Source organism: Nannobrachium achirus (genome assembly GCF_963921795.1).
Source record: "Nannobrachium achirus genome assembly, chromosome: 7".
NCBI lineage: Eukaryota > Metazoa > Chordata > Actinopteri > Myctophiformes > Myctophidae > Nannobrachium > Nannobrachium achirus.
Genome location: NC_137816.1, coordinates 41,064,035 through 41,089,743, shown reverse-complemented (window position 1 = coordinate 41,089,743; position 25,709 = coordinate 41,064,035). Strand labels below are relative to the sequence as shown.

General features: G+C 42.5%; 1 protein-coding gene across 1 annotated transcript; it reads right to left on the bottom strand.

Annotated features, from left to right (window-relative positions):
* cry5 (cryptochrome circadian regulator 5) lies at window positions 1-23,970 on the bottom strand (the record flags this gene model as incomplete). Its single annotated transcript, XM_080730232.1, has 14 exons — window positions 1-924; window positions 1,831-2,051; window positions 3,559-3,710; window positions 9,126-9,266; window positions 9,665-9,832; window positions 10,751-10,891; window positions 11,906-12,063; window positions 12,512-12,630; window positions 13,298-13,492; window positions 14,972-15,191; window positions 19,429-19,496; window positions 20,271-20,483; window positions 23,228-23,466; window positions 23,845-23,970. The coding sequence occupies 14 exons, from the start codon at window positions 23,968-23,970 to the stop codon at window positions 884-886; spliced, it is 2,202 nt and encodes a 733-aa protein (XP_080586358.1). The 3' UTR covers window positions 1-883.
* Window positions 23,971-25,709: the final 1,739 nt, after the last annotated feature.

Below are 25,709 nucleotides of genomic sequence, written 5' to 3'. Positions count from 1 at the left end.
TACGGTTGATCGCTTTGCAGCTAAACACAACAGATGAGGTCACTTGAGTAAGACATTGACACTGGTTTTCCCAATTGGTTCTCTTCCAGACAGTTCTGGCCTCTACATTGAATGTAGACGTCACCAGACTTTACAGTAGGCAGAGATGTGTGATGGTCTGGCTACAGTACTGTACAGGTATAAGCAGCACTAGTTATTAAGGGTGCAACGGTTTACAAAATTCACGGTTCGGTTCGATATTTTGGTGTCACGGTTCGATACAAAAAATAAACAGAAATGTACTTGATTTATGAATGTATTTTTATAACTACGTATTTTTTTGTTTTAACTTTGAACAATAGGGTACCCGACCTCTAGGGTACTGGTTCTCTAAGTGGGTGGGTTCCAGGGGAATGTGGATGTGGAGTGGTATTGTATTGTATTGTTTGGTACAGGGTCATTTGGTTCGGTACACCTTTGTATTGAACGGTTCGATATCGATACATGTATTGTTGCACCTCTACTATTTATCTATTGAAGCTATTTTACCCATTAAGGATGGTAACCCCTTTTTGTGTTTTACCCTTCAGGGTGGGAACACATTTTTGTGTTGTTGTTACTACAGAATGTACAGCAGGGTTCCCCAATTAGTTTTCCCCAAGGGCCAAATTATGTCTAAGGTACCAAGCCGAGGGCCACAACATTGCAGGGGGCGACGGTGGCGTTCTCGCTACTCCAGTGACAGTTCAGATATCGTTGTTGTCGGGTGAAAATCTTGTATGTCAAAAACTGTTCGTTTTGCATTTATCATTTTAAAAATGATTTAAACTAGTGAAAAAAGGTCAGGCTTTAGAAGGCATTTTTAGAATCGGCTTAAACAACCAGCTCACTTCTCCCACACTTTTCAGCGCTTTCTCTTCTTCATCACTACTGAATCCTTTTCACCTTGAAGGGCACACAGAGAATGAGACATGTTTCAAATTGTCAATGTAAGAAGATAAAGAAAACAGATTTAAGCCTTTTAACAACAAACGTTTTGTTTTAGGGAGTCCCTAGCAAAATGTGTCAGTTTGACAATCAATTGACACTCAGTTTGACCACTTTAACCCTATATACATTGCCTATTTGAAAATAGACAAGCTCAAAATGTGTCACGTGTCGTGATGCGACAATTTTTTTCAAACATTTTAACTACGCATATAATATTGTATGGGCAGGGTCCCTGGCACAACACCTTTTCAGATGGGGTTCCCCAGCTAAATACTGTACATATTAAAGTTGCTATATGTAGTTTTCTGCTGACATAAGCAGGAAAAAGGCAATTGCTTATTTTTATTTTTATTGTATTATATTCAGACGTCTAACAATGCTCCCTAAAAAGATCTAGTCTCTGTGGCGCTTCTAGGAGCCGCAGTCTGCCTCCAAAACTATTATTTTATCTGAGCTGCTCTGTCACTAGCAGCTCATTGGTGCACAAAACAGCCGACCCGGGGCTAAAAGGATTGACAGACAGGTATAACCAATCCGAACAAGATCAGGGTCCCCCCGATTGGTTAAAACTAGGGCAGGCTATCTGTCTATCGACCAATGACAGAACTTCTCACAGATGAAAATAATAGTTTTGGAGGCAGATTGTGGCCCCAGGAAGTGTCACAGAGACAACATTTTTTAGGAAGAATGGTTAGCCGTCTGAATATAACAAAATTAAAATAAGCAATTACCTTTTTCCTGCTTATGTCAGCAGACAATACATATAGCAACTTTAATTTGGGGGTTCTTGATATGAAGAAGTTTGAGAACAACTGACTTCCACTTAACATTTGACAGCTCAATAATTTCTTTGATATTTACCTGTCTTTGCCCTGGGCGGTGCGGTGACGTGGGTGCTCCTCTTGGCGTACGCTGCCTTCATCCTCTGCATGTTGGTTTTGCTGACCAGCTCGTGCTCTACGATGGGCCGCGGGTAGTCTGTACCCACAATGCACCCTGCTGCCTGCTGCACACTGCGCGGAGCCTTCCAGGGCTCGTAGATGTACTGCGCCGGGAACTTCTTCAGGAGAGGGAGGTACTTCCTGGAAATAGCACGTTTTCATTTTGATTTCACAAGTTCTGTCTTCAAGATTTACTGATTTACTAGAATTGCTTTCGCCTCTTGAATCAGTATTTTTGCTTTGAATGTTTTATTATCTTTTAGATTATTTTAAATTGCTTTAATATGTTAAATTGCCTGCTGTGGCTTTGTCATCCATCAAACATAGCGGTTATTGGGTTTTATTACACGGCTCAGTTGAATGCTTGATTCTGATTGGTCAATCGCTGAATTCAGCGGTGTGTTATAATGACGTCTCTGCTCTATAACAGACCGATGCCTAATCAAAGGCTCAGAGCACCTGCTGCACTGTGTGAATGTTATGCCGTATCCAACATGACAGCCATGTAAACAAACACACAGTGTCATTTACAACTAAACGGTGCTCTCAAGAATGTTTAAAAAATTAAGTGAGAAATACATGATGCAGTAACAGAAAATGGATTCTATTTGACCAACACTTCCTTGTTTTCCAAGGCGACCGTGTTGCGCTAGGGAGACGCCCAGTGCAACACTTGTGGAATACTTTCACTACATTAAGCAAGCCAGGAAATAATACTTTTGTTTTGTTTTTTAGTTTTGAGTCAAATTATACATTTTATTGAGTAGCCATGTAATACGCTTTGCGTCAGGGGGTATCAGCCTGTCAGGATTTGTATTTCTGTATATGGAGTGCCATATATCATATTCATTCATTTGTATTATGACACCACAATAAAAAAATAAAATATTTTTCCAAACAGATCTTTAAATATCTTTCAGAATGTAATGATCAGAGCAATAACCCCGCCTACTGTATCTCACAGACTCCCTCCACAATCAGAATTCAGTTTGAATTAATCATGTAAAATGATGTGCAGGATGAAATTTGCATACAGATGTGAGTAAATTTAATTGACTGCATTCTTTAAATTATTGTATTTTAAAAATCCTCTCTCACATTTATGCCATGTGTGCCAGTGATCCACTTCCCCTGTGCCAATGTTGGCACCTGTGCCTAAGGTTGCCTACCCCTGTCCTACAGTATCACACAAAGATGTGGCAGGCCCCAATGTAGTAACTCTGAGGACCCCCTATGGGGGTCCTGGACCCCTTGTTGAAGACCCCTGCCTTACATAATGGTCAGAGAAACAAAACCTGCTGGGACCCCTGGCAACACGGACATGGTCGGGATTCGGGTCGGGTCATGTTGTTCATAATATTGTGTAAAAAATAAACACACGGTACGGTATATGCTACTACTGTGTCTCTGTGTCAGGCTACTTACTGATTTACGTGACAACACTCTGCGTTATCCTGATGACGACGCAGCTGCCTTTGTTTTTCATAAATTAATGCCCTACCTGATGCAACGTGGCAATTTATGCAAGTGAAAGTGAAAAGACAAGTAACAGTTTTGGAAATACAACGTTTTCACCCGACAGCAAGGATAATATTGTGAGGGACAGTTCATACCTAGTAACTGGATGAGTCACTAAACTTAGCCTTACTTGATATAGTCCCCATTCTTGTCGGTCTTCTTTCCAAAGGCTATGGGAGAGTAGACTCTGTAGTACTGGTGGAAGAAGGTACTGGCTGACAGCCACTGCCAGTTCCCAGCGTTCAGAGACCAGTCTCCATCCAACAGCAGCCCTGAAAACACCTACAGTGACAACAGCCAAACAAAACAAAACGTAGTGTAGTAACCAATTTAAACCACTTGGTGGCACTATGACAATGATTTCAGCCCAGGTAGAATGAATTAGTAGAACCCCTTTAGACCTGATAGTAGAGTCTAAATCTGAGGTTCTGTGACCATCCTCTCAGAAGGATGGTTTGATGATTGATTTGACCTCTATGGACCCTTTATAAAAGATTTAGCCCCCAGGTCCCTCGCAAAAATCCCAGCATTTTTTTCTAGAGGGCCACATTCAAAATGGCGCCCGGTGCCATCTCTAAAAAGTAACTTTTGATAGAGATGACCTAGAATCATGTTTGAAGACACTTTTTCATACAAGTCAACCATGAGGATTCCAAATCTGACACCATTTTAATCATAAGACCTCATTTTGGCCCAGAAATCCAACATGGATGCCATCCGGGAGAGTGAAAACGTAACTTTTGGAGGGGGTACTGCACACCGCTGTAACTGGATGTTTCTGCAGCGTCTAGATCACCTTGCACAGACAGAGAAAAACATACAGGATGCACATGAGCGCACCAAAGATGCAAAGACCTTGTCACAGGCTCTGACTGAGAAGGCATCGGAGATGCAGGCAGTTTCACCATATAGGACGATCAAGCATGGGGAACCACCCATCCGCCCTAAGCCCACTACGTTCTCTTCAAGTACAGAGCCTCAGCGCAAGCGGAGCATTATTCATGCTCTTGTTCGTGCAAATAAGAATGGCGATCGACCTGATGCAGCTGAGCAGACTATCCCTTCAACCCTACAACGGGTTTCATGCCGGCTTGAATAAGGAGCAGTCAAAGAGCAAGGCTTATTTTCATATGTCTTACAATCAACCACCAAACAAGTCAGTTGTGAATGACATCATGGAAAAGCTATCTCACATCATCATCACAAAACAAATGCCCTTTGCCTTTTTAGTGGGAGATCATCCTGTGTATGTCCTCATCACTCTACTCAAGGCAGAGAACCCAGACAAGTACCATAACATTGTGCCCTTTCTTGGTCCTTTCCATACACAGTGTGTGATGATGAGTGCCATCTACAAGCGCTACAAGGGGAGTGAGCTAGGAGATGTACTTGTCGCGGCAGGAGTCATTGCTGAGGGATCTGTTGATTGTGCGCTGAAAGGCAAGCATTATAAGAGGGGGCTGCGTTGCTTGAGGCTGATGTATGAGGCACTCATGAGTCAACTGGCCAAGGAGAGGCTGATACCCAACCTGACAGAGGAGACAAAAGACAATCTTGATATTCTGAGGAATACAAGTCTCTCCCAGGAAAGCCGTGCTGCTGCCCATGCAGCACTGGAGGATGATGCTGATCTCAAGAATCTCATCACCAACCTTTTCTCCCAAGTAGAGGTCAGTGACATGGCAGACTACTGGAGGGACTTCCAGTCCATGACAGATGCGCTAATGCAGAATGTGCATGCAGTCCATATCTGCAACTGGGAAGAATATGTCAGCTCTCTGCGTGCTATGCAGCCGTGGATGGTAGCATACGACAACAATAAGTATGGGAGGTGGCTGCCTGACTTCTGGGCGATGCTGACAGCTCTCCCTGCCGAACAGGTTGCCTTCCTTCGTACTAACTTCACTCAGTCCATCACAGGTAACCCCTATTCCAACATGGCCTGGGACATGTGGATTGAATGTACAATGAACAAGGGCAGCAAAATGAAGTCAGGCTGGCTCTCCATCCTCAAAAATGAAAAGCAGCTGCTGGTGCACTCCAGAAATGTTAACAATGTGGCCCGCATAAGAGCGGCTCACAACACTCTTGCAACCCGAAAAGAAGCCAAGAGGAAGCACACGGAAAGTGGCCCGAAGCGGATGCGAGAAGATGAGCAGTGTGTGCAGAACCTGATTGCATGCATGGATGAGTTCGACTCATTCCCATTTAATCCGGCCTCACCCACACTTCGCACCCTACAGTCAGCCATGCCTGCCTCTGATGAGCTCATTGCGGACTTTAAATCAGCCCATTCTGCAGGAGAGGAGAAGTTGAACATCTTCTTGCAGAACCGGGTGTTCAGTAAGAATAAATCTCTCCATGCACCTGTCAGTTTGAGCAAACGTTTGACATTTTCCAAGGATGCATGCGTAGAGAAGCCCAGTGAGGAACTCAAGACTAGAGCTGCTGAAATGGAAAGAAGCGCTCTCAAAGCAGTGATCAACCTCGTTGAAGACAGTCAACTTGTCAAGCTCCCCGAGTTGCTGGAACATCGTGTTGTTGAGGAATGTGGGGCCTTATTCAACCCCAATGGCACATACAGGAAGACACAGAAGAGCAAGCTCATCCAGAAGCTCTCTCTCCAAACTATAGCTATCAAAGAACCCTATGTCGCTCTCATTGACATGGGCATGATCTGGAGGATGGCAACTCCATCAGCAGAAGATCGGCAGACACAAGAAGGCAGCCCATACAAGTGGTTGGACTATGTCCACAAGGTGTCATCCATCATCCTTGCCCGCCTTTGTGATGCTCACCGTATCATCTGTGTGAATGACCCATACATTGCAGCATATTCAACTAAAGATGATGAGCGAGACCTGCGTGTACAGGGTAACACACATGTACCCAACACGTACATGAGATTGAATGACCCCTTCCCCTCTGCCAAGGCATTCAAAACACTACTGTGTAGTGTCAGTAACAAGGAGCGGTTGCAAAAATTAATATGCAGCTACCTCACCGACCTGGCACAGAATGTGAATGCAGAGATTGTCTACTCTGTTGGCCCACATTGCATCAACTTGTCAACACAACAGCCAATGGAAGACTACAGCATTGAGCAGTCTGAAGCTGACACCATCCTCTTCACTGTTTATGCAGGTCTGCAGCAGTCAGGCTATAGTGGCCCTGTTGTTATTGATGCAGCTGATACCGATGTATATGTCGCAGCATCGGCCATCTCACGGCAGCTCCCTGGCATGTTATGCATCAAGAGAAACAAAGAGACAGTCCTCTGTCGTGGCCTGCTGACAGAAGAGATGGCAGACTGCATTGTGCAGCTACACTGTTTTACAGGCTGTGATGCCAACTCAGGTTTCTTTGGCAAAGGAAAATCATCAGTGTATGAAAAGGCGGCAAAGAGCTCTGTGGCACGGCAGCAGCTCTCACGGTGTGGAGATAGCCTTGACCTTGAGAAGGAGGTAGAACAAGAGCTCTTTGCATTCACAAGACAGGTGATCTATGGAGACAAGAAGAGTAGCACCATAGGCGATTTTAAGGGGTGTCCTAGGGTGCACGTGCAACCCCTGGCCGCCAGGCGGCCATTTTGATTTTTTTTTTTTTGTAATGTAACTTTACATCCACTCAGACCGAATACAACAACACCCCCTAGTGGTAGTGATAGAGGCTGGCAGCTCCAGGCAGCCCCCCCCTCCCCTCCTGATGTGATGTCATATCCACGCGCCAGTATTGAAATTGAAAACAACATCTGTTAAAGATAAAGCATGGAGTTCGAGCTCTTCACTACTATGGACGTGACTACCGGTAGATATTATAATATAGCTGCTTGCCCTGAAACATCACATGGAGAGGATCATTTTGTACCTGACTTTCCTCTACAAAACACAGACCTCAGGCTCTATCAGCCAGGACTCTTGTCTCACAGTGCGTGACTGAACCATTTCCTCCTGACCAGCCCAAGGTAAGACTAAGACAGTCTTAGTCTCAGGCGCTTAGTCTCAGGCGCGCGTGCATGAGGTAATAGAGGTCGTGCACCCCTTGCTGGAAGAGGCTAGAGTCGCCTATGAGTAGCACCATGGCTGAAGCCCGTGCTGCCAAGTGGAAGACAATGAAGAAAAAAACATTTATCCGTCTCCCTCCAGATGCAGATAGCCTACGCCAACACTGCCTCCGCGCTAACTATTTGGCGTATCTATTGCGCAACCCCACACTGAAGCACCACCCCTCGCCACTCGGACATGGTTGGGAGTTGGTGGGTGGTCGCTGTCGTCCTGTCCGCCACACACGGCCTGCTCTCCCAACACACCTACCTACACCAGGGCCATTTGAAGAGGACGAGGATGCTGAGAGTGAGGTGGATGAGGAGGAGGAGGATGATGCACAGAGGAGGAGGGTGGAGTCATCTGAATCTGGTGATTCAGAAACCAGTGACACAGAATGCTCTGATTCAGATTAATACATGTTTTGAGTCTGTACAAATTACAATCCCCAATAAATTACGTTCCTATTCAAAAGTTATGTTTTCATGCTACTGGATGGTGGCCATCTTGGATTTCTGGGCCAAAATGAGGTCTTATGATTAAAATGGTGTCAGATTTGGAATCCTCATGGTTGACTTGTATGAAAAAGTGTCTTCAAACATGATTCTAGGTCATCTCTATCAAAAGTTACTTTTTAGAGATGGCGCCGGGCGCCATTTTGAATGTGGCCCTCTAGAAAAAAATGCTGGGATTTTTGCGAGGGACCTGGGGGCTAAATCTTTTATAAAGGGTCCATAGAGGTCAAATCAATCATCAAACCATCCTTCTGAGAGGATGGTCACAGAACCTCAGGTTTAGACTCTACTATGAGGACGATTCTAAAATGTCTTGTCAAACAGTTTTCTGAAAAAAACCTGTGTTGCTACTTGCTACAGTATATCAGTGGTGCTCAAACCTTTTCATCTGAAGGACCACTGAAAATTATATGTATTTGGCCACCGTAGACCATCTGAAAAGGTGTTGTTCCAGGGACCTCCAGAACCAGAAACAAGTTAACAAAATCACACCAGTGTGAACCGAGCAGTGGTGTCCATTAATTTCAAGCCTGTGTGGCGTGTGCGCATGTGCGTGTGTGTGCACGTGCGTGCTTGCATGTACATTTCAACTAGATTATTCGATTAACCTAAATGAGCACGATTAAGTTGCTTAGAGAGGTTATACATTCAGTTCCGAATTGTGTGTGTGTGTGTGTGTGTGTGTGTGTGTGTGTGGGGTGTGTGTGTGTGTGGTGTGTGTGTGTGTGTGTGTGTGTGTGTGTGTGTGTGTGTGTGTGTATGTGTGTGTATGTGTGTGTGTATGTGTGTGTGTGTGTGTGTGTGTGTGCGTGTGTGTGTGTGTGTGTGTGTGTGTGTGTGTGTGTTTCATTTACGTATTAACTAACTATGTGCAAGCATGGACAGCTCCTGTACATTTAACTTCATGCTGGCACACAGAAAGCTGTGTTGTTGTTTTTATTTTTTAACCAAAAATGATCACTTATTAGCCAGTGCACACAAATGCAACTCCTTGCAACTGCCATTGGGGATAATGGTTGCAAGTAGTTGCATGTAGCAAGGAGTTACACTACCTTTAACAGTAGGTAGGTACGGTAGGTATCATCCATTCAATATAATCTCAGACAAGAGGAAAAGACAGACTAACTAACTGACCATACCTTCTGTCCTTCTTCCCAGCTGATCCACAGGTCTCCTCTGGTGAGGAAGCAGGCCACAGCATGTCTGGCCAAGTGATGGATCCAGCCCTCCTGTCTCAACTGGGTCATGATGGCATCGATGAAGGGGAAACCAGTACGAGCCTTTAAAGAAATATACAGTAAAGCAGAAACAGAATCAGCTTTATTGTCACATCATCAGGTTAAATAAATCAACTTATTGTTAAATGCCTCAACTCCCACATTCCAAGTGCTTATCAGGGTGGGGGTCCTCTGTTCAAATATGATTCTTTTGGGGGGTCACGGCCTGAGAAGGTTGTAAACCACCTTCTGAGATGATATGCTGAGCTTTGACCCTGAATATAATTCCTGGAGGCTGGAGGGAAGTCCACCTCCCATGCAATGTACTTATGATAGGCTACTTGCAATGAAATGAAATCACTAAATGCATTATGAAATCTTCTTCATCAAAGGTAGTCTCTCAATCCCTGTAATGTGAAGATCTTCTATATCAAAGGTAGTCTCAATCGCTGTAATGTTACCTCTCTCCACGCGGCCAAATAGTGTGGGTTTGTGTCCCAGTCAATCTGTGTACAGGCGGGGTTCCCTTCCATCTTGTTGAAGTTGGGGATCCCCACAGCAGCGCTATAGAAGAACTCCCTCCACAGCAACTGACCATGCAAGGAGACTGGAGGATCAGAGTGCTTCTTCTGCAATAACAACACACACAGAAGCAGTCAGAAAACAGCAACAGCATAATGTATAAATGTAAATATAAAGAGGAATAAATCCTTTTCATAATAGACATTTTGGAAGGTAAACACAGCTGAAGGTAATAATGGGTATTAGGGTCGGCTGGGAGATATACTTCAATGTTTTTCCTCACAACACAATGCGGCGCGTTGTGAGCTGGCAGATCGGATATTATATTTCTTCTATCATTATTTTTGCTCCATGTGTGCGTCTGTACAGCATTCAAACAGTAGGATCGTTTATTGTCAAGAACGGAATTATCCAATATTACAGTGCTACATTATATTTGGTATAACATGGTTCTATTGTGAAAATAGTGGATCTACATGCTCACAACCCCTCCAGATACAAGGCGTTGTGAGCGTGTAGATCGGCTATTTTCACAATTTCTGCCTCTATATATTTGACAATTTGGACAATGTTTAATTTGCCATTTTAGAGGTATTAAAAAGTCCTTAAATTGGCACTTTAGAAATGTGAAGATACCCTCTATATACTTAAACTTTATGTTGGTTTGTTTACAGTTGAATGAGAAAACAATGTTGCACATTAAGTTCATCATCTGGGGACCCCCCAAAATAATTGGGCGGTCGTGTGTGATGTGATGACGTCATCAAACGAAAAAGTCGACTTCAACTCAGCTTTTTACTGAGTCGAGTCGACTTGCAAAAATCACATGTCGTTAATGTCCTTGTGTGTGTGTGCGTGTGCGTGTGTGTGTGTGTGTGTGTGTGTGTGTGTGTGTGTGTGTTTCATTTACATATTAACTATGTGCAAGCATGGACAGCTCCTGTACTTTTAACTTCATGCTGGCACACAGAAAGTTGTTTACCTGTCAAAAGGAGTTCTGTGAAAGGGGTTCAAATGACACTCACCCCTCTGTAGACCTCTGTCAGCCTCCACCAGAAGGTGCGAGCCGACAGGCAGCCAAAGCAGAGGTAAGGGCTGAGGACGGTGGTGCTGGGGCTCAGAGAGTTTGGAGAGGTCTGTGGCTTCTCAAAGCTGCACACCCAGCTCTGCAACATGGAAACAGATCAGAACATACAGTATTAACGTTACTATGGGTATAATCTTAGTTGTTGTTGGTTAACTCAAAGTAGCGTATCCATAGATCATCTTGAAGCAAGCATTGTTTTCAACAGTCTCGCATGCCTTAAACAGCTATGTCATCACCAACGTGCTTCCTTTCTCGGTCTGGGGTCCTTCCCATAGAGTCTCATTACGATAATTATTTTCTAATTTCCAATCAAATGGCTGCATTTGGAGCGACCCGCCTCACACATTGGTCGAGCTGCTGCTGCACATCTCACATTTTGAAAACAAACATGGCAGCCATAGACATATAAAGGTAGACGCCTCCTCCGGCTCTGGGCGTTGGTAAAAGAGGACTGGCAAGCTTCCGGAATTCTGAAGGACGGATGCTCAGTAGGCCAATCAGATGCGGGACTCCCTCTTTCCCACTGCAGGGGGCAGAGTGCCTTCCACAGTTCCGCACTTCTACCAGTCTTGTTTTACCAGTCGCGCCAATGAACTGCAGCAGCGGAGGAGGTATCTAGCTTTTTATATCTGTGATGGCAGCCACCATGTCAGAAGCGAGTCCACAAATCGTAAATAAAAGCTGCATTAAGCGAAAATTATCTGAAATCAACAGCATCTCAGAACTTAAAAAAGAACAACAGCGTTTGCACTTTTGGAATTTCTATCTGGAAAAGACGTATTTGCTGTTCTGCCGACGATGTTTTGATGCGCTGATGATGGCTACTGACTGGGTAAAGGAATCTGTCTGTCAAAGTGAGTAACTACGTCATCGTAATGACTTGTCTATGTCGCCCCTCGGGAGAGTCTGGCTGTTGCGAGGCTATTAAACATACAGTATATTGTACAAAATGATGCAACTGAACGATGCAAAGCTTAACCCAGTAAGCCTTATTTGATACTTTTTAAATAGCAAAGAATAGCCTTTCTATGAGCTCACAACGCATCACACCATTGTGAGCTTGTAATTGTGTACAATAGTAGAAGTTTAGTACCGCTCTGTTCATGTGCTCATCCAGTCGTCTCAGGGCCTCCTGTTCTCCACCAGGGCAGATCTCTTCTCCCACAGAGTCTGGGTCCTGTCCCACTTCTTCCAGCGTGGGGATCCCATACTTCTCCTCATGTGTCTCCAAACAACAAGGCGTCTTCACACCTGTGTGGCAGATGACAATAATACATTCCAAAACGTATCTCGACAGCTGTAGAACAGTGGTTCTCAAACTTTGAAATTTCAAGCTCTCCCCTTAACTCTGACAGTGTACAAATGGAACCAAATGGACCCTAACGGGTCCATTTGGTTCCATTGGTACACTGTCAGAGTTACAGACTTGTATGGGTCAATTTAGACCCCTCTAAAAGAACCCACAGAGTCCCTAGAATCCACTTTGAGAACCACTGCTGTAGAATTTACAAAAACATTTAATAAAACCAGTATGTTATTTTAAGCCACAATGAAAATGTATCCAAAGCATCAAATTTGTATGTAATTTGCAATTCTACTGTTTACTGCACTTCTCTTACTATGTATCTGCAACTCTAGCTGAATGTGAGTGAATTTACTGTGCAGGATCAATAAAGGTCTATCTAGCTATCAGAATCACCTTGCATGTCCTGTGTGTTTGGAGCAGGGAGTGTTCTTTTAGGAGGACCCAGACTCTTCACTATGGTCTGGAGACGGTTGAAGGTCAGTGGAGCCTTGCCATTGTTCTCTTCTATTATCCTAAGAAGACCATATAACATTCTTAGCATTTACAGTCAGGCAAATACTATGTCTATCTCAATAACATACATGGAAGGAGAGGCACCTGGTACTACTTTTTTTGGATGTGCGTGCTCCCCTCTTGAACTCATCTCAATAACATAAAATACATGTGAAGTTTATGAAGAAGTAAATTAGACTTAACCAGGCAATCTTGCTTTGCCTGGTTAAAAATAATACTATGTACAGCAGCATTTATCATAACAAATAGGTGACAGGTTCAGTGCCAGGATGCTATGCCACTGAGGTTTCAGTGGTTCAGAATCTTTTCTCAGCCCACCTACAGTATATTGTATTTCTACTATTTGACATTTTCTGACATACAGGGTTCCCACACATTTTTAACAATGAATTTCCAAAACTTTTCCAAAGGTTTACCAGAATATTTAATCCAATTTCCAGGACTATAACAATAATTCAGCGCAATAACGAGTCACTTACTCCTATAAGTGCAATGCCCAAAGACAAGCAGTGTAGCAAAAATAAAGCGTGCACGCTGCGAACGGAGCGTGGCGTGCATGCTGGACACGCACGTGCCCACGTCAAAAGGTACAAAAATCGTGGCAGGGAACCCTGGATTAAATGGATTGGACTGTTCCACCTGTATCAATCACAGTGTAATGTGTACCTGTCTATGTCGTAGAGAGTGTGGGAGACCTTGTAGATGACCTGGACTCCATGTTCCTTGGCCAGCTCGGTCACCTGCTGGTCTCGTCTCAGACCGCAGGGTTCTGTGTCGTACTCGTACGTCAACTTTGTTACCTTCCACCTGAGGAACAGCTCGGGGAACACGTCCTCTGGCCTTCCCCTGACCACAAACAATCTGAAAAAGAAGACGTTATTACACATTTTATTTTATGCTTTATCTATTGAAAAATAGCAGATATACAAGCTCACAGCACAAGCTCACAGCACAGCACCTTGTACCGCGCTGCGATCCTGTAGATCTGCTATTTTTGAAATATTTTGGAAATTTGGTGCAAGTCTTTGAATATTTCTATAGATGTCTTCTAAATCCTTCTAAGGTTTTTGAAAAATGCATGTTTCTACTCTACAGTGGTTCTCAAACCACTCATGTCAAGGACCCCTAGAATTATACGTATTTGGCCACCGTCCCCATCTCAAAATATGATGTATCAGGGACCCCCCCAGAAGCAAACATTTGAGTTGCAAAATATATATATATATATAAGACTTTTTCAAAAATAGCGTATCTACAAGTTTTAGTTTGTTTGTTAACGTTCCCTGTTTATGTTTGTATTGTCTCTCTGTTTGAAACCAAGGACGACAATGGAAATAATACTTAATTAGTGTGGTTGCTGAATACTAGGCAACATGCTATTGAATTCGGTCAGAGATTTTTTTTTCCCATCAAAGTGACCCTGTTTTTTGTAAAACTTTTCTGAGTAATGTTATCCAGGCTGGGCGGCTGCACAACAGGAAAGTGAAGCTTTTGGTCATGCGTCAATATAATATTGAAGCATGACCAAAAGCTTAACTTCAATTGCCTGTTTTAATGCTATCTACTCCCTTTGTCTGCTGAATATTGCTTGTACGAACTTATACTGTTGTTCCACAAACTGTTGGAGATACACTGTTTTTCCACTTTCCATAAGTATTATGTCTTATAATAATTCCTAATATAATATGAGTTCTAATTGAACAAAATGAGGGGTGAGTGCATTAAAAATATAACAGATTAAAAACTACTAGTTTATGGTTTACAGTCTGGTAAATCAAAACAATTTCTATATTCAAAAATGTTAAAATATGGACTTAAGGTCTTTGCACACTGCGTTTTTCGGGCCGAATATCGGAGTGAATTTCGGAACACGTAAATACAAAAATCAACCTTACCTTATGTCAATCACGTTTGCACACTGCTGCCCGTTTCGTATTTATTTTCGGACCAGGGTTGATTTTTTTCAGATTTTCGCAACTGTTACTTACCACTGCTCTCTCTCTCTCTTTCGCTGGCCTCCGGATTTCGGATTTCCAAAACGCAACGAAAACTCGCAGTGCAGTGTGCAACCAGTTTTAGACTGTTTTTCATCTCAGGTACTACTCACTATTGACGTCACGATATCGAATATTAATGGTGAGACGGAATTCATTTCCCAGCGAATTCCCTGTGACTCGCATCACGGCAACCGCACTTACTATTTCCCAGAATTGCATCTTTTTTTTTCACTTACTATTTCCCAGAATTGCATCTTTCTAGTTGTGTTTATCTATTATGACTGAAGCATTTTGTCCTAAATGTCAATGAAATCAGATCAAACTGGTATAGGGAACCACTGACCTGGAGTTGAGTTTCCTCAGACTGCTGTCGAGGTCTCTGAGGGCTCCCAGGAGGAACCTCCATCTGTTGGGGCCACTGTGAGCGTTCAGGGGGTCCTGGGGGTCCAGGATGAACAGGGGGTAAAGCTCCTTGCATCCCTGCAAGGCACACGCCAACGCCGGGTTGTCGTGCAGACGCAGTCCCTTGCGGAACCAGTGGATACATGTGTGATCAGCCATACCTGTGTGTAGGGATGGGACAATATGAAAATGTCATATCACGATGATTGTGACAAAATAAATCGCAATTTACGACATTATCGCGATAATCAAAATCCATTATCCTGGGGCAAAACATTTGCCAAAAAATAGCAGATCTACAAGCTCACAACGGGTCGCAACGTGACGCGTTGTGACTTGTGAGCTTGTAGATCAGCTATTTTTCGGCAAAGACATTTGATAGAGAGTGAAAAAAGACTGTATCAAGTACCTATATAAGTACCTTTTACCAATAGAGGGTTTAAGTGGTACTGGATATGCAGCTCAGCAAATAAAAGGTGAATTGATCCCAGTGGATGACGGAGGACGATATCACAATAAATTAAATCTCCACGATGCGATTATCGTTAGTGTTTTTTTTATATCACGAATCACGATAAACGATAATATCACTTATTGTCCCATCCCTCCCTACCTGTGTGTGTGCGTGCGTGCGTGCGTGCATGTGTGTGTGTGTGGTGGACACTAGAGCCCGACCGATACCATTTTTTCCGACCGATACCGATATCCGATGTTGGAGAGTGCTAGAGCACCGATACCGATACGATACCGATGTTTTGTAAAAAAAAAAAATTATTCATTTAAGATCATTTAATTGACAGCTCGCCCATCGGATAAATGGTCAGATTATTGCTTTTTTTGTGCTTTTCATGTCAAACTTTAAGTTTGGTCGCAGTTATCAATTTCTATTGCTTGTTGGATAATAATACTCTTTTAATTTGGGGGTTCTGCTGTGTTTTGTCTCGTTTATGAATTAATATGTGTCTTTTATCCAAACGTAAATGCATTGCCAAGCAATTAAACACAAGTTCTATAGTCTATAGTCAGACATCTATATTTCTCTGTGGATTTTCACATAGGCCTACACACCTTCCTCCACCGCAACATGAAAAATCAGAGTTAGACAGTGCATGTGGTGAGTGAACGACACACGAGAGGCAGCAGCTCCAGTAGTGTTGGCTTGTATCTTGGACTATTATACTGCACTCTGCTGGATAATTCTGGTATTGCCCACACATAGGCCTATATAACTCAGGGTTTCATGCTCTATCCGCAGACACGTTACAGACAATTAACTCAGTTACTGCCAATTAAATATGCCTTCTTTGGGTTCTCCCTGCCATAAATCTCCATAGACTTCCATGTAATTTAAAGTGCACAGATCATGCACGCCCATGCACAGAGCATGCACCATGTTTGTGCAGGCTGTTCACAGCTTTCAAACAAAAAAATCAGATTGGAAATCCGTTCAGGCATTCTTGAGAAAATAGCCATTATGTTTTACGTTTCATGTTATGTAAGCAAAGATGGCTGCCCTGTATGAAAGATGGGGTTGTATGGGGGGTGGAACATGCAAAATCGCGATTGAAATCATGTTTACTAGATTTAATGGGGTAAAAAAAAAAATATATATATATATATATATATATATCGGTATCGGTGGAATAATTCACCGATACCGATACCGATACCTCCAAAACGACCGATATATCGAATTGACCGATATATCGGTCGGGCTCTAGTGGACACAATGTGTTTAGTGCACTGGTTCTCACTGTGTGTGATCCCCCCCCCCCACACACACACACACACCCCACACACACACACACACACACACACACACACACACACACACACACACACACACACACACACACACACACACACACACACACACTTTGGGGTGTCACAAAGGCAAATACAATTTTACATTTCCAGTTTTCTGAGGCAAATATCGTGCTTTTACTCCACTAATTATTAACGTTTAGTTACTAATTACTTTGTATAAGTTTATTATTATTACAAAACATACATCAACCACTTTAACCCCACATACATTAGGACATTTGAAAAACGCAGATCTGAAAGCTCTCGATGTGTTTCGATACAACGCATTGTGAGCTTGTAGATCTGCTATTTTCAAAAGCTTTTTATAAATACATTTGAAACGGGAAATCTGAAATTAATGGGGTACTCTGCATAATGAGTACTTTCTACATTTTGATAGCAATACTTTTGTACTTTTACTCAAGTACATTTTTGAGTAGTAGTTTTTTGAGTTGCAGTATTGACACTTTTACTTATTTAAATAATGTGAATACTCTTGTCTTTCCACCACTGTCCCAGGGGGACCCTTGCACATCTGTAACTCAAGAGTGATACTTTACTCTCAGAGTTCAACACTGCTGTTTAATGTCTGGAGTGGACTGTGAGGGGTCCAAAATGTTATCAAATGGCCTATAGTGCAGTGGTTCCCAAACCTTTTAGCGCCGGGGTAATAGCGCCATCCAGCGGCATGACGTCGGGACTTCGAAGCTCTAATAGCCGATCTACAAGCTCAAAAACCGCTCAAAACGCGGCGCGAAGATCTGCTGTTTTCACTTATTTGGTTCCCGGGAAAACGTCTAATTTCTCTTCTGGGTGACGAGCTAAAAGGTTAGGGAACCACTAGGAGACGCGATGGACCAGTCAGAGCTAGGGAACCACTGCAATAATACATAATAATCCACACGTTCCAGCATGGTGAAGGTGGCGTTTATTCAACCCATGGACACACTTTTATTACATATTTATTTTTAAACACTATATAAACCCACTGTCAACTTTTCCAATGTCTAAACATAGATATGCATTAGATTTGAGAGCTGAACTCACCTCATTCGCTGATCGCTAACAAAGTACTATCAAGTTAAATGCTTGTATTATTACGATCATACCTCTATGGTTAAATAACGTGCTTGTTGTTGTTAGGTAACATATTGCGTCACTTCCGCTCTGCGTACTTCATAATAAGAGCATATTAATAATCGTTGAGAACTGCTTTACAATAAAATAGGATATAAATAACTGAAACTGTACATTTTTTTTTACAAAACTACTAACTAATTATAAGCATAGAGACAATGTCAACATAGTTCAGTCTTTGCCCTTCATTTCTTTAACAATAAAAAATAGCCGATCTTGTTTTTTCTTTTTGCATTTTTTTTTGCTTGATTTTCACCCCTGACCAAAAAAAAAAGAAAATAGTAGGCCTAATAATAATAACAATACTAATAACACTAGCACTACACTGACACTAAACTTTTAAATCCACTTAAAAAACGAATTCTATAAACTGAAATTGCAAACATGAAATCCAAATGAAAAATGGATGATGATTAAAAAAATAACCTTGTAATGCAGTGGATCTCATTCACTGCATTTCAAGGACCCCATCTAATGTAGCCCAGATCCTTGTATTTGAGAGGACAGTTACATGGCATTTTCAGAAATTGATTTCTTTAATATAATTACACAAGTGATGCATAAAATGAGCAGACATTATAATAATGTCAAAACAATATTACAACTTGTAACAAAACTATATCTCAGATATATTATCAGAAAAGTTAAAATCTAATTAGATACAAAAAAAAAGAAAAAAAGAAAAAAAACATTCCAGCCTATTATGCATCAATTGCAATAAAATATGTAGGCCTAAGCATTTGTAACAATTACAATTACATCAAATAGATCAGTGGCTCTCCAAGTGGCATCTGGGAAATCCCAGGGATCCTTCAGCGGGTTCCAGGGGGTCCCCAGCAAAAATATTTAATATTGCATCAAACCTAATCACGTTAATATCGTCGTTGTCGGGTGGAAACTGGAAACCTTGTATGTCCAAAACCGTTTGTTTTGTATTTATCATTTTAAAAATGATTTCAACTAGTGAAAACAGCCGATCTACAAGCACACGTGCGAGGAGTTGTGTGCTTGTAGATCTGCTGTTTTCACTACTTTTGTGCAACAGCTTTGTATCGTGAAGCAGGGCTTTACTTTGCGAAGAAATTTACAAATTTGAAACTTGGAGATACGAGGTTTCTGCCCGACAGTGACGATATCTATACATTGCTTTTATATATTATTCATTCAAACGCAGATCAACGTCTGTCGTCTCCCGTGTGTCATTGACAAGGTCAGCAAGAGAAGGATGAGGCTGGCATGGGGACCTGCAGCAGGCACCTGGAGCTGGTGCCAAGCAAACTGACACTGAGGGAACCAACCCAAGGCACACACTGGGAAGCCAGCAACTCAGAAGCTAACTACTTGAGCAACTCTGCAGAGCTCCGGACCTAGCCTGACTGCAAGCGTCAGACTCTTCACTACGTTTCCCACCCACCAACAGGGGGTGGTAATGTGCCGACTGATTTATCAGGCTACTCCGGACCCTGATGCTGGAGAGGAAAGAGTGGTGCATGGGCAGCAGTCCAGGATTCCAGAGTTGGCTTCTGCCAGAGAGACGTGCAGAGAATATGTTAGAGAGGCAAGGGCTGAAATTTCTAAAGGGGCCTTTTGATGAAAATAATCGAAAATAGCCGACCTCCAAGCTCACAGCGCGTTGCTCTGCAACGCGCTGTGAGCTTGGGAGATAGTGTTTTTTACTGGTGATTCAGTCAGAGTGTATGAAAGGGTGCGCTCGTTTTATTGTCCACGACATTGCAAGCGGCGCGAAGGCCAGCGGACCTTGGTCCTGCTCTTCGCCCCCGAGCGCCGCAGGCGCGAGTGGCCGCGAAGAGCGGGCCAGGGCCGCGCGGCCGGCGGAGCGCCGCGCGAGTTACGAAGCCGTGGTGAATGCAATCGTTATATTTATGCCCAGGCCGTAAGGCCTGGGCAAGCCCACGATAAACGCCCGCGCAGTCCGGTGCGCATTTCCGAACGCACCCTTTCCCCACACTCGGACTGAAACACCAGTAAAAAACACCATCCCGTGAGCTTGGAGGTCGGCTATTTTCAGTGCATACCACACTGAACTAAAGTCAATAGGCCAACTGGAGATGTGGCGTACGGCATGTATTTCTACACAGATAGGGCAATTCTTTCAACAGTTTGGACACAGTGATTTTCTTGAATGCTGCCTTCATGGCATGGAAACTTTAGAAAGGGGGCATTTGCGTTTCTTTCGTAAGAAAATCTGTAAAAACTGCATTCATGGTCTGGAGAAGGCACTTTTTAGATCAAGCCCCCTTTGATGTCTATGTGTGCACGTGCCTGTCATCTGCTACTCCTCCACACCCTCGCGTGGCATGGACGTCTCCAGAGCTCTGCGTAAGTTCTGCCAGAACAGTCCAGCGTGCTGTTGGGCCTGGGGCCAGCTCAGGTAGGTGTGTTTCTTCACCAGCTTCTTCATGTGATAGTAGGGAGACAGCTGGTGGGCTGGAATGTCCTCCAGGAACACCAGGATCAATATGTCCTTCTTCTCATCAAACAGACGGTAGCTGCACACAGGAGAGGGAAGACACTACTGTAAACCAGGGGTCTTCAACGTTTTCAGGCCAAGGACCCCTTATCTGAGAGTTGGATGAAGCAGGAACCCCCAGATTCCATATAGTTTCATCGTTTGACAGCACAATCATCAGTGTATTTTGGATTCATGTCAATTTGTGTTTTCAGATATTTAACCATTTGAACCGTCAATACTTAATACATTTGACCTTTCACTCTGTACTTAGTCTGCTCTTTTTCCCCTCTACACCATAGTTCTTTGCCGAAAATAGCCGATCTACAAGCTCACAACGCCTTGCAACGCGGGGTAATCAAATTATTGGCTTGCGACAAAAATAAAATAATATGTCCATGAATTCAAGTCTCCATGGGGTGATCTACAAGCTTACAACGCATGGCAAATTGGCAATGTGTCCCGTTTTGATCTGAAATGTACAAAATATCTTGAGATTTTTGAGCGGTGCAAACCGCTCCTATAAGTGGCTGTGCGTGTGTCTGTAGCCTTTTTCCTCAGCAAAACGTGTGTGTGTAGCATAGCCTGTACATCCTACACTTAAATCCTAGTCTGAAGATGTTATGCAAGCACGACCACCGCTCACTTCACATTGCGTGTGATTTTTTTTATTATTCAGAATATGAAGGTCCCTGGAACAAAATATTTTCAAATGGGGGTCCAGGGCCATTGGCCAAATCATATTGTATTCATTTGGGATCAAATGCTCGATAACCACTGAGGTAGTCAATGTTGAAATAAATAACACCAGATTGCCTAGTGAAACGTCAAAGAAATGGCACCCCAACCTGGCCATCTGGATCTCTCTGGAGCACCATTCACTCTCAAGGTAATGATGGCTGATCACACAGATGGTCTTTCTGCTGCCATAGATGGCCTCTGTAATGTTCTCTATGATGGGTTTACCTGAAAACCAGACAGAAACTATTTCACATCTTATAAGAGACAGACAGACAGACAGACAGACAGACAGACAGACAGACAGACAGACAGACAGACAGACAGATAATATTGTTCACAACTGTATGTTTAGTAATCTAAATTTGCAAAGTAACTAAAGCTGTCAAATGTCATGGTGTGAAAAGTACAATATTTTCCTCTGAGAGTGAGATGTAATCGAGCATTAGTCATTATCTGTTGTAACGTCTGGAGACTCCCATTCAGGACAGACACACCTTCTGCAGTAGACATAGCTCAAATCTGGACTCATTTAATTTAGCATTGATAACTGAGTAGGGTGTGAACACACCTTTCACATGACATGCGTACATGCTCTAACCACTAACCACTACACTAGGGCAGCCCTGCATGTCAGCAGTACCTTATAGGCTGCTCAACAGCGCCACTTGAAGGTAGATCACCCAGCGGTATTGCAGTTGTTTAGGCCGTGCTCATACATATGGACATATAGACGGTCACGCTCCGCTAAAAAATGGAAATACTCAAATAAAGTAACTGTACCTCAAAATGGGGTGTATTTGAGTAAATGCACTTACTGTAGTTATTTTACACCTCTGATTGTCATAATGCTACTAATAGTCAGGGAAAATTAGCAGAATATCTGTCAAATCTGGGAATAAATTCCTTACCAACAATTTCTTCACCAATGTGTTCGTAAAGGTGTCTAGTAACATATCTAACAAAGATTGAAATTCAACATCCCTAGCAAAATGTTAATGGGTAATTCTGGGTCTCATTCACTTACTACACTGACTGTACTATAAGGGAAAAAATCACTCCCAAAAATATGCTTTAAGTGGGATGTGAGGGGTCTAACTAGGTGTTTTTAATTATTCTGTGTATGGACCCCATACACCTTGTGAAAAGTGATGACTCATCACTAAACCATCGTTTTTTTGTGTCTGATTTTGGCCCAATGAATGTTTTTCGTGCAAAACAAATGCTTGCAATGGATTCAGAATAATTAAAAACACCTAGTTTGACCCCTAACATGCTACTTAAAGCATATTTTTGGGAGTGATTTTTTTCCCTTACAGTGTATAGTAAGTGAATGAGACCCAGAATTACCCTAGCTGTCAAATATTTTGCTAGGGATGTTGAATTTCAATCTTTGTTAGATATGTTACTAGACACCTTTACGAACACATTGGTGAAGAAATTGTTTGGTAAGGAATTTATTCCCAGGGTTTTATTAAAATTCCCTAACTATAAAGATATCAGAGAGTGGTCAAGTGTTGGTGACAGAAGGATAGGAGACTGGATTTAGATAACAAAGGGAGAGAAAGACAGATGTTGGTACCTGGTTCGAAGTCTCTGTGGTGTAGACAGAGTCTCCAACCCTGCTCTCCCTCCAGCATTGGAAGCATTTCATTGTAAACCCAGAGCTCATCTTGAACGTTGTAGGAGATGAAGGCATCGTAGCGCTCAGGAGACCCCTTCTTTCTTTCCTTTGCATCATAAAGGAAGGCCAGGAAGAGGTAGTAGGCATAGAGTAGATGCAACCTCAGGAAGTAGTAGGTGAAGGATGTGAGCAGAGTAAGCACAATCACACAAGTGGAGGAAAGATAGCAGATGAAGCTAGCATCCATCCAACAGGAATGATAGTCAAAGTCCAGAAACCTTGTTCCCATTTTAGCCAGAGGATAGGCACAAGTGTAGAGGTGAGCAGCAACTACCATTGTTTTGTTGTTGTTCAGCACCCACTCGAAAAAGTCAGAATTAGAACAGTCACAAGCAAAAGGGTTGTCAGCCATGTTAACATACCTGAGAGCAGGGAGAAAATGGAACACAGAGACATTGATCAGCGTCAACTCGTTCTCGCTCAGATCCAGCCAAGAGACTTGAGTCAGGTTGGCTTGTGCCAGGAAGTCCAGGGACTTCAGTCCATATTTGGAGAGATCGAGAGCCTCGAGCTGTGGTGTATTTTTAAGTGTGTTGCGAGGACTAATGATTTGTGCATTGCTTTGTATTTTAAGGCTCTTCAGGCTCTTCAGTAAAGGTAACTGCACATGGGGAAGTAAAGATGACGGTTTGATTTCAACAACATTAAAAATTAGACTAAGAGTTTCAAGTTCATTCAGTCCTTCAAAAGCAGAGCCATCCATACCCACCACTTTGTCTGATTCAACATTTAAATGTTTGAGCGATTTCAGACCAATAAAATCCCCCTCTCCGAGGAATTTTATGGGATTCCTTAAATCCAAGAATTCTAGTTTCTGTAGACCAATGCTGAACATATTGTCAAACATCCACATGAGATTGTCATTCATAGTTAGAACCTTTAACTCATTGAGATCTTGAAAAACGCAAGCTTTCAGTTCAGAGATGCGGTTGTTATCTAGATGAAGGTGTGTGAGTCTTGTTAAATTTAAGAAGTCTACGCAGCTTAAATCATTAATCTGATTGTCATTCAGGTTTAGATACTGAAGCATGAAGAGATTCTTAACATCATCTGGCACTTTGGAAAGCTGGTTGCTGGCGAGGTTCAGGTGACTCAGTTGCTTCATTTGTCTGATCGAACCCTTTGACAGTTCAGTCAGGAAATTAAGGGATAGATCCAGGTTGCTTAGCTGAGTACAATGTGACAGTGCAGTTACATTTGCATGCTGGTTATCCTGTAGTCTGAGTGCACTCAGTGTGGGTATTTTGCAGGCAATATTTAAGAGACCTCTGTTTATCCTCTTTGGCATGTCAGACAGCTCTAGGGACTCTAGTGAATCAAGGCTCTGTAGAGTCTTTATGGTGTTGTTAAAAGACATGAAAGGTGCATAAAAATATGCCTTAGTTATATTCCTGAGGAAATTCTTGTCAGGTATGTCCCATTCCCATCCAGACCGATTACAACAGGGCGTCAGGTCGACTGTCTCAAGATGTGGAAATACAGCTGTGGTGATGCTAAACGTTTTTATTGACCGTGAACGAAGTCTCAACTCCCTGAGCTCAGAGGACAAATTTAAGGGTAGCTCTTTTGACTGAAAAGACACTAATTCAAGAATTGAGATGTTCAGCACCTGCAAGCGTGGTAGTTGTAAGATCGTGATGACATCTGTAATTTGATGTATATAGTTGTATTCTAGATTTAGTGCCTGTAAGCTGGGGAGTAACTTGAAGGCAGCAGGGTTGATGAATTGGATTTCGTTATAATCCAAGCGCAGTATCAACAAGTTAGACAGTCCATGGAACATATCATCTGACAGTGTTCTTAGTTTGTTGTGGTACATGCTGAGCACTTTAAGTTCCAGTGAATTGATGAAAGCCCCCTCATCTACATTAAATATTTTATTATAACTCAGTTCCAAATCTACAAGATTTGACAGATTGTAAAAATCTGCCCTATGTATATGTTGAATGTCATTATGCTGGAGTGTTAATGATATGACGTCTCTGGGAATGTCATCTGGTATGATAACGAGATGACGATTTTTGCAATCCACTGAAACACCAGCAGTGGCATTTTCAGAGAAAACAACAGTGCAGTTTTTCAGGATGTAAGCCAGAATGGGATTTAGAGGAAGCACCCACAACAGAAATAAGAAGGGGAAACAATGCCAAATTCCAGTCTGTTGCATCATTGCTGTCTTCAGGGTGAACGGTCAGGAACCTTTGATGGAGTCTGCTGTGGACCCTGGTTGGTGACAACACTGTGCAGCATTGATGATTGAAAGAAAAAAGAGAATACAACAGTAAAATTTACTCTAGATTGCTTCTTTGTAAATGCCACATCTTAAATTCCCTTTAAAGCCAGACTTGACCTAGCCTCGTAAACCACCAATTTCCGGAAATCGCATTTGCTAAATATGCAAATGCAATTTCCGGAGGTTGGTGGTTTACGAGGGTAGACTTGACCCATGTTATTCTCATTCTGTTGGGACTCACCTGAGACTGACATATCAAAGAATAACAAGAAAAAAAAATGTTGTACTTGTACTGTACATGTGGAATAAAAATGTGCATGTACAGGTTACAGGAGTATGATACAAGGCTAGATGATGTGACTGCTTCTGCATGAATGAATACAATTCATCTGAAGCAAGAAATCAAGAACATATTTTAAAATAGGGCTGGAAGTGGGACTGATTCATTTTGATTCATTAATTACAGAAAATTAACGATTAAAAATATTGAAGCATTTTAATCGCACATATGTGTTTTTGCACCATTGAACCTTTCTCACTGGACTATTGGTATGGTATGGGTTTATTGCTTAGTCCCCAAAGGGAAACATGTTTTGCCACCAGAGCGAATA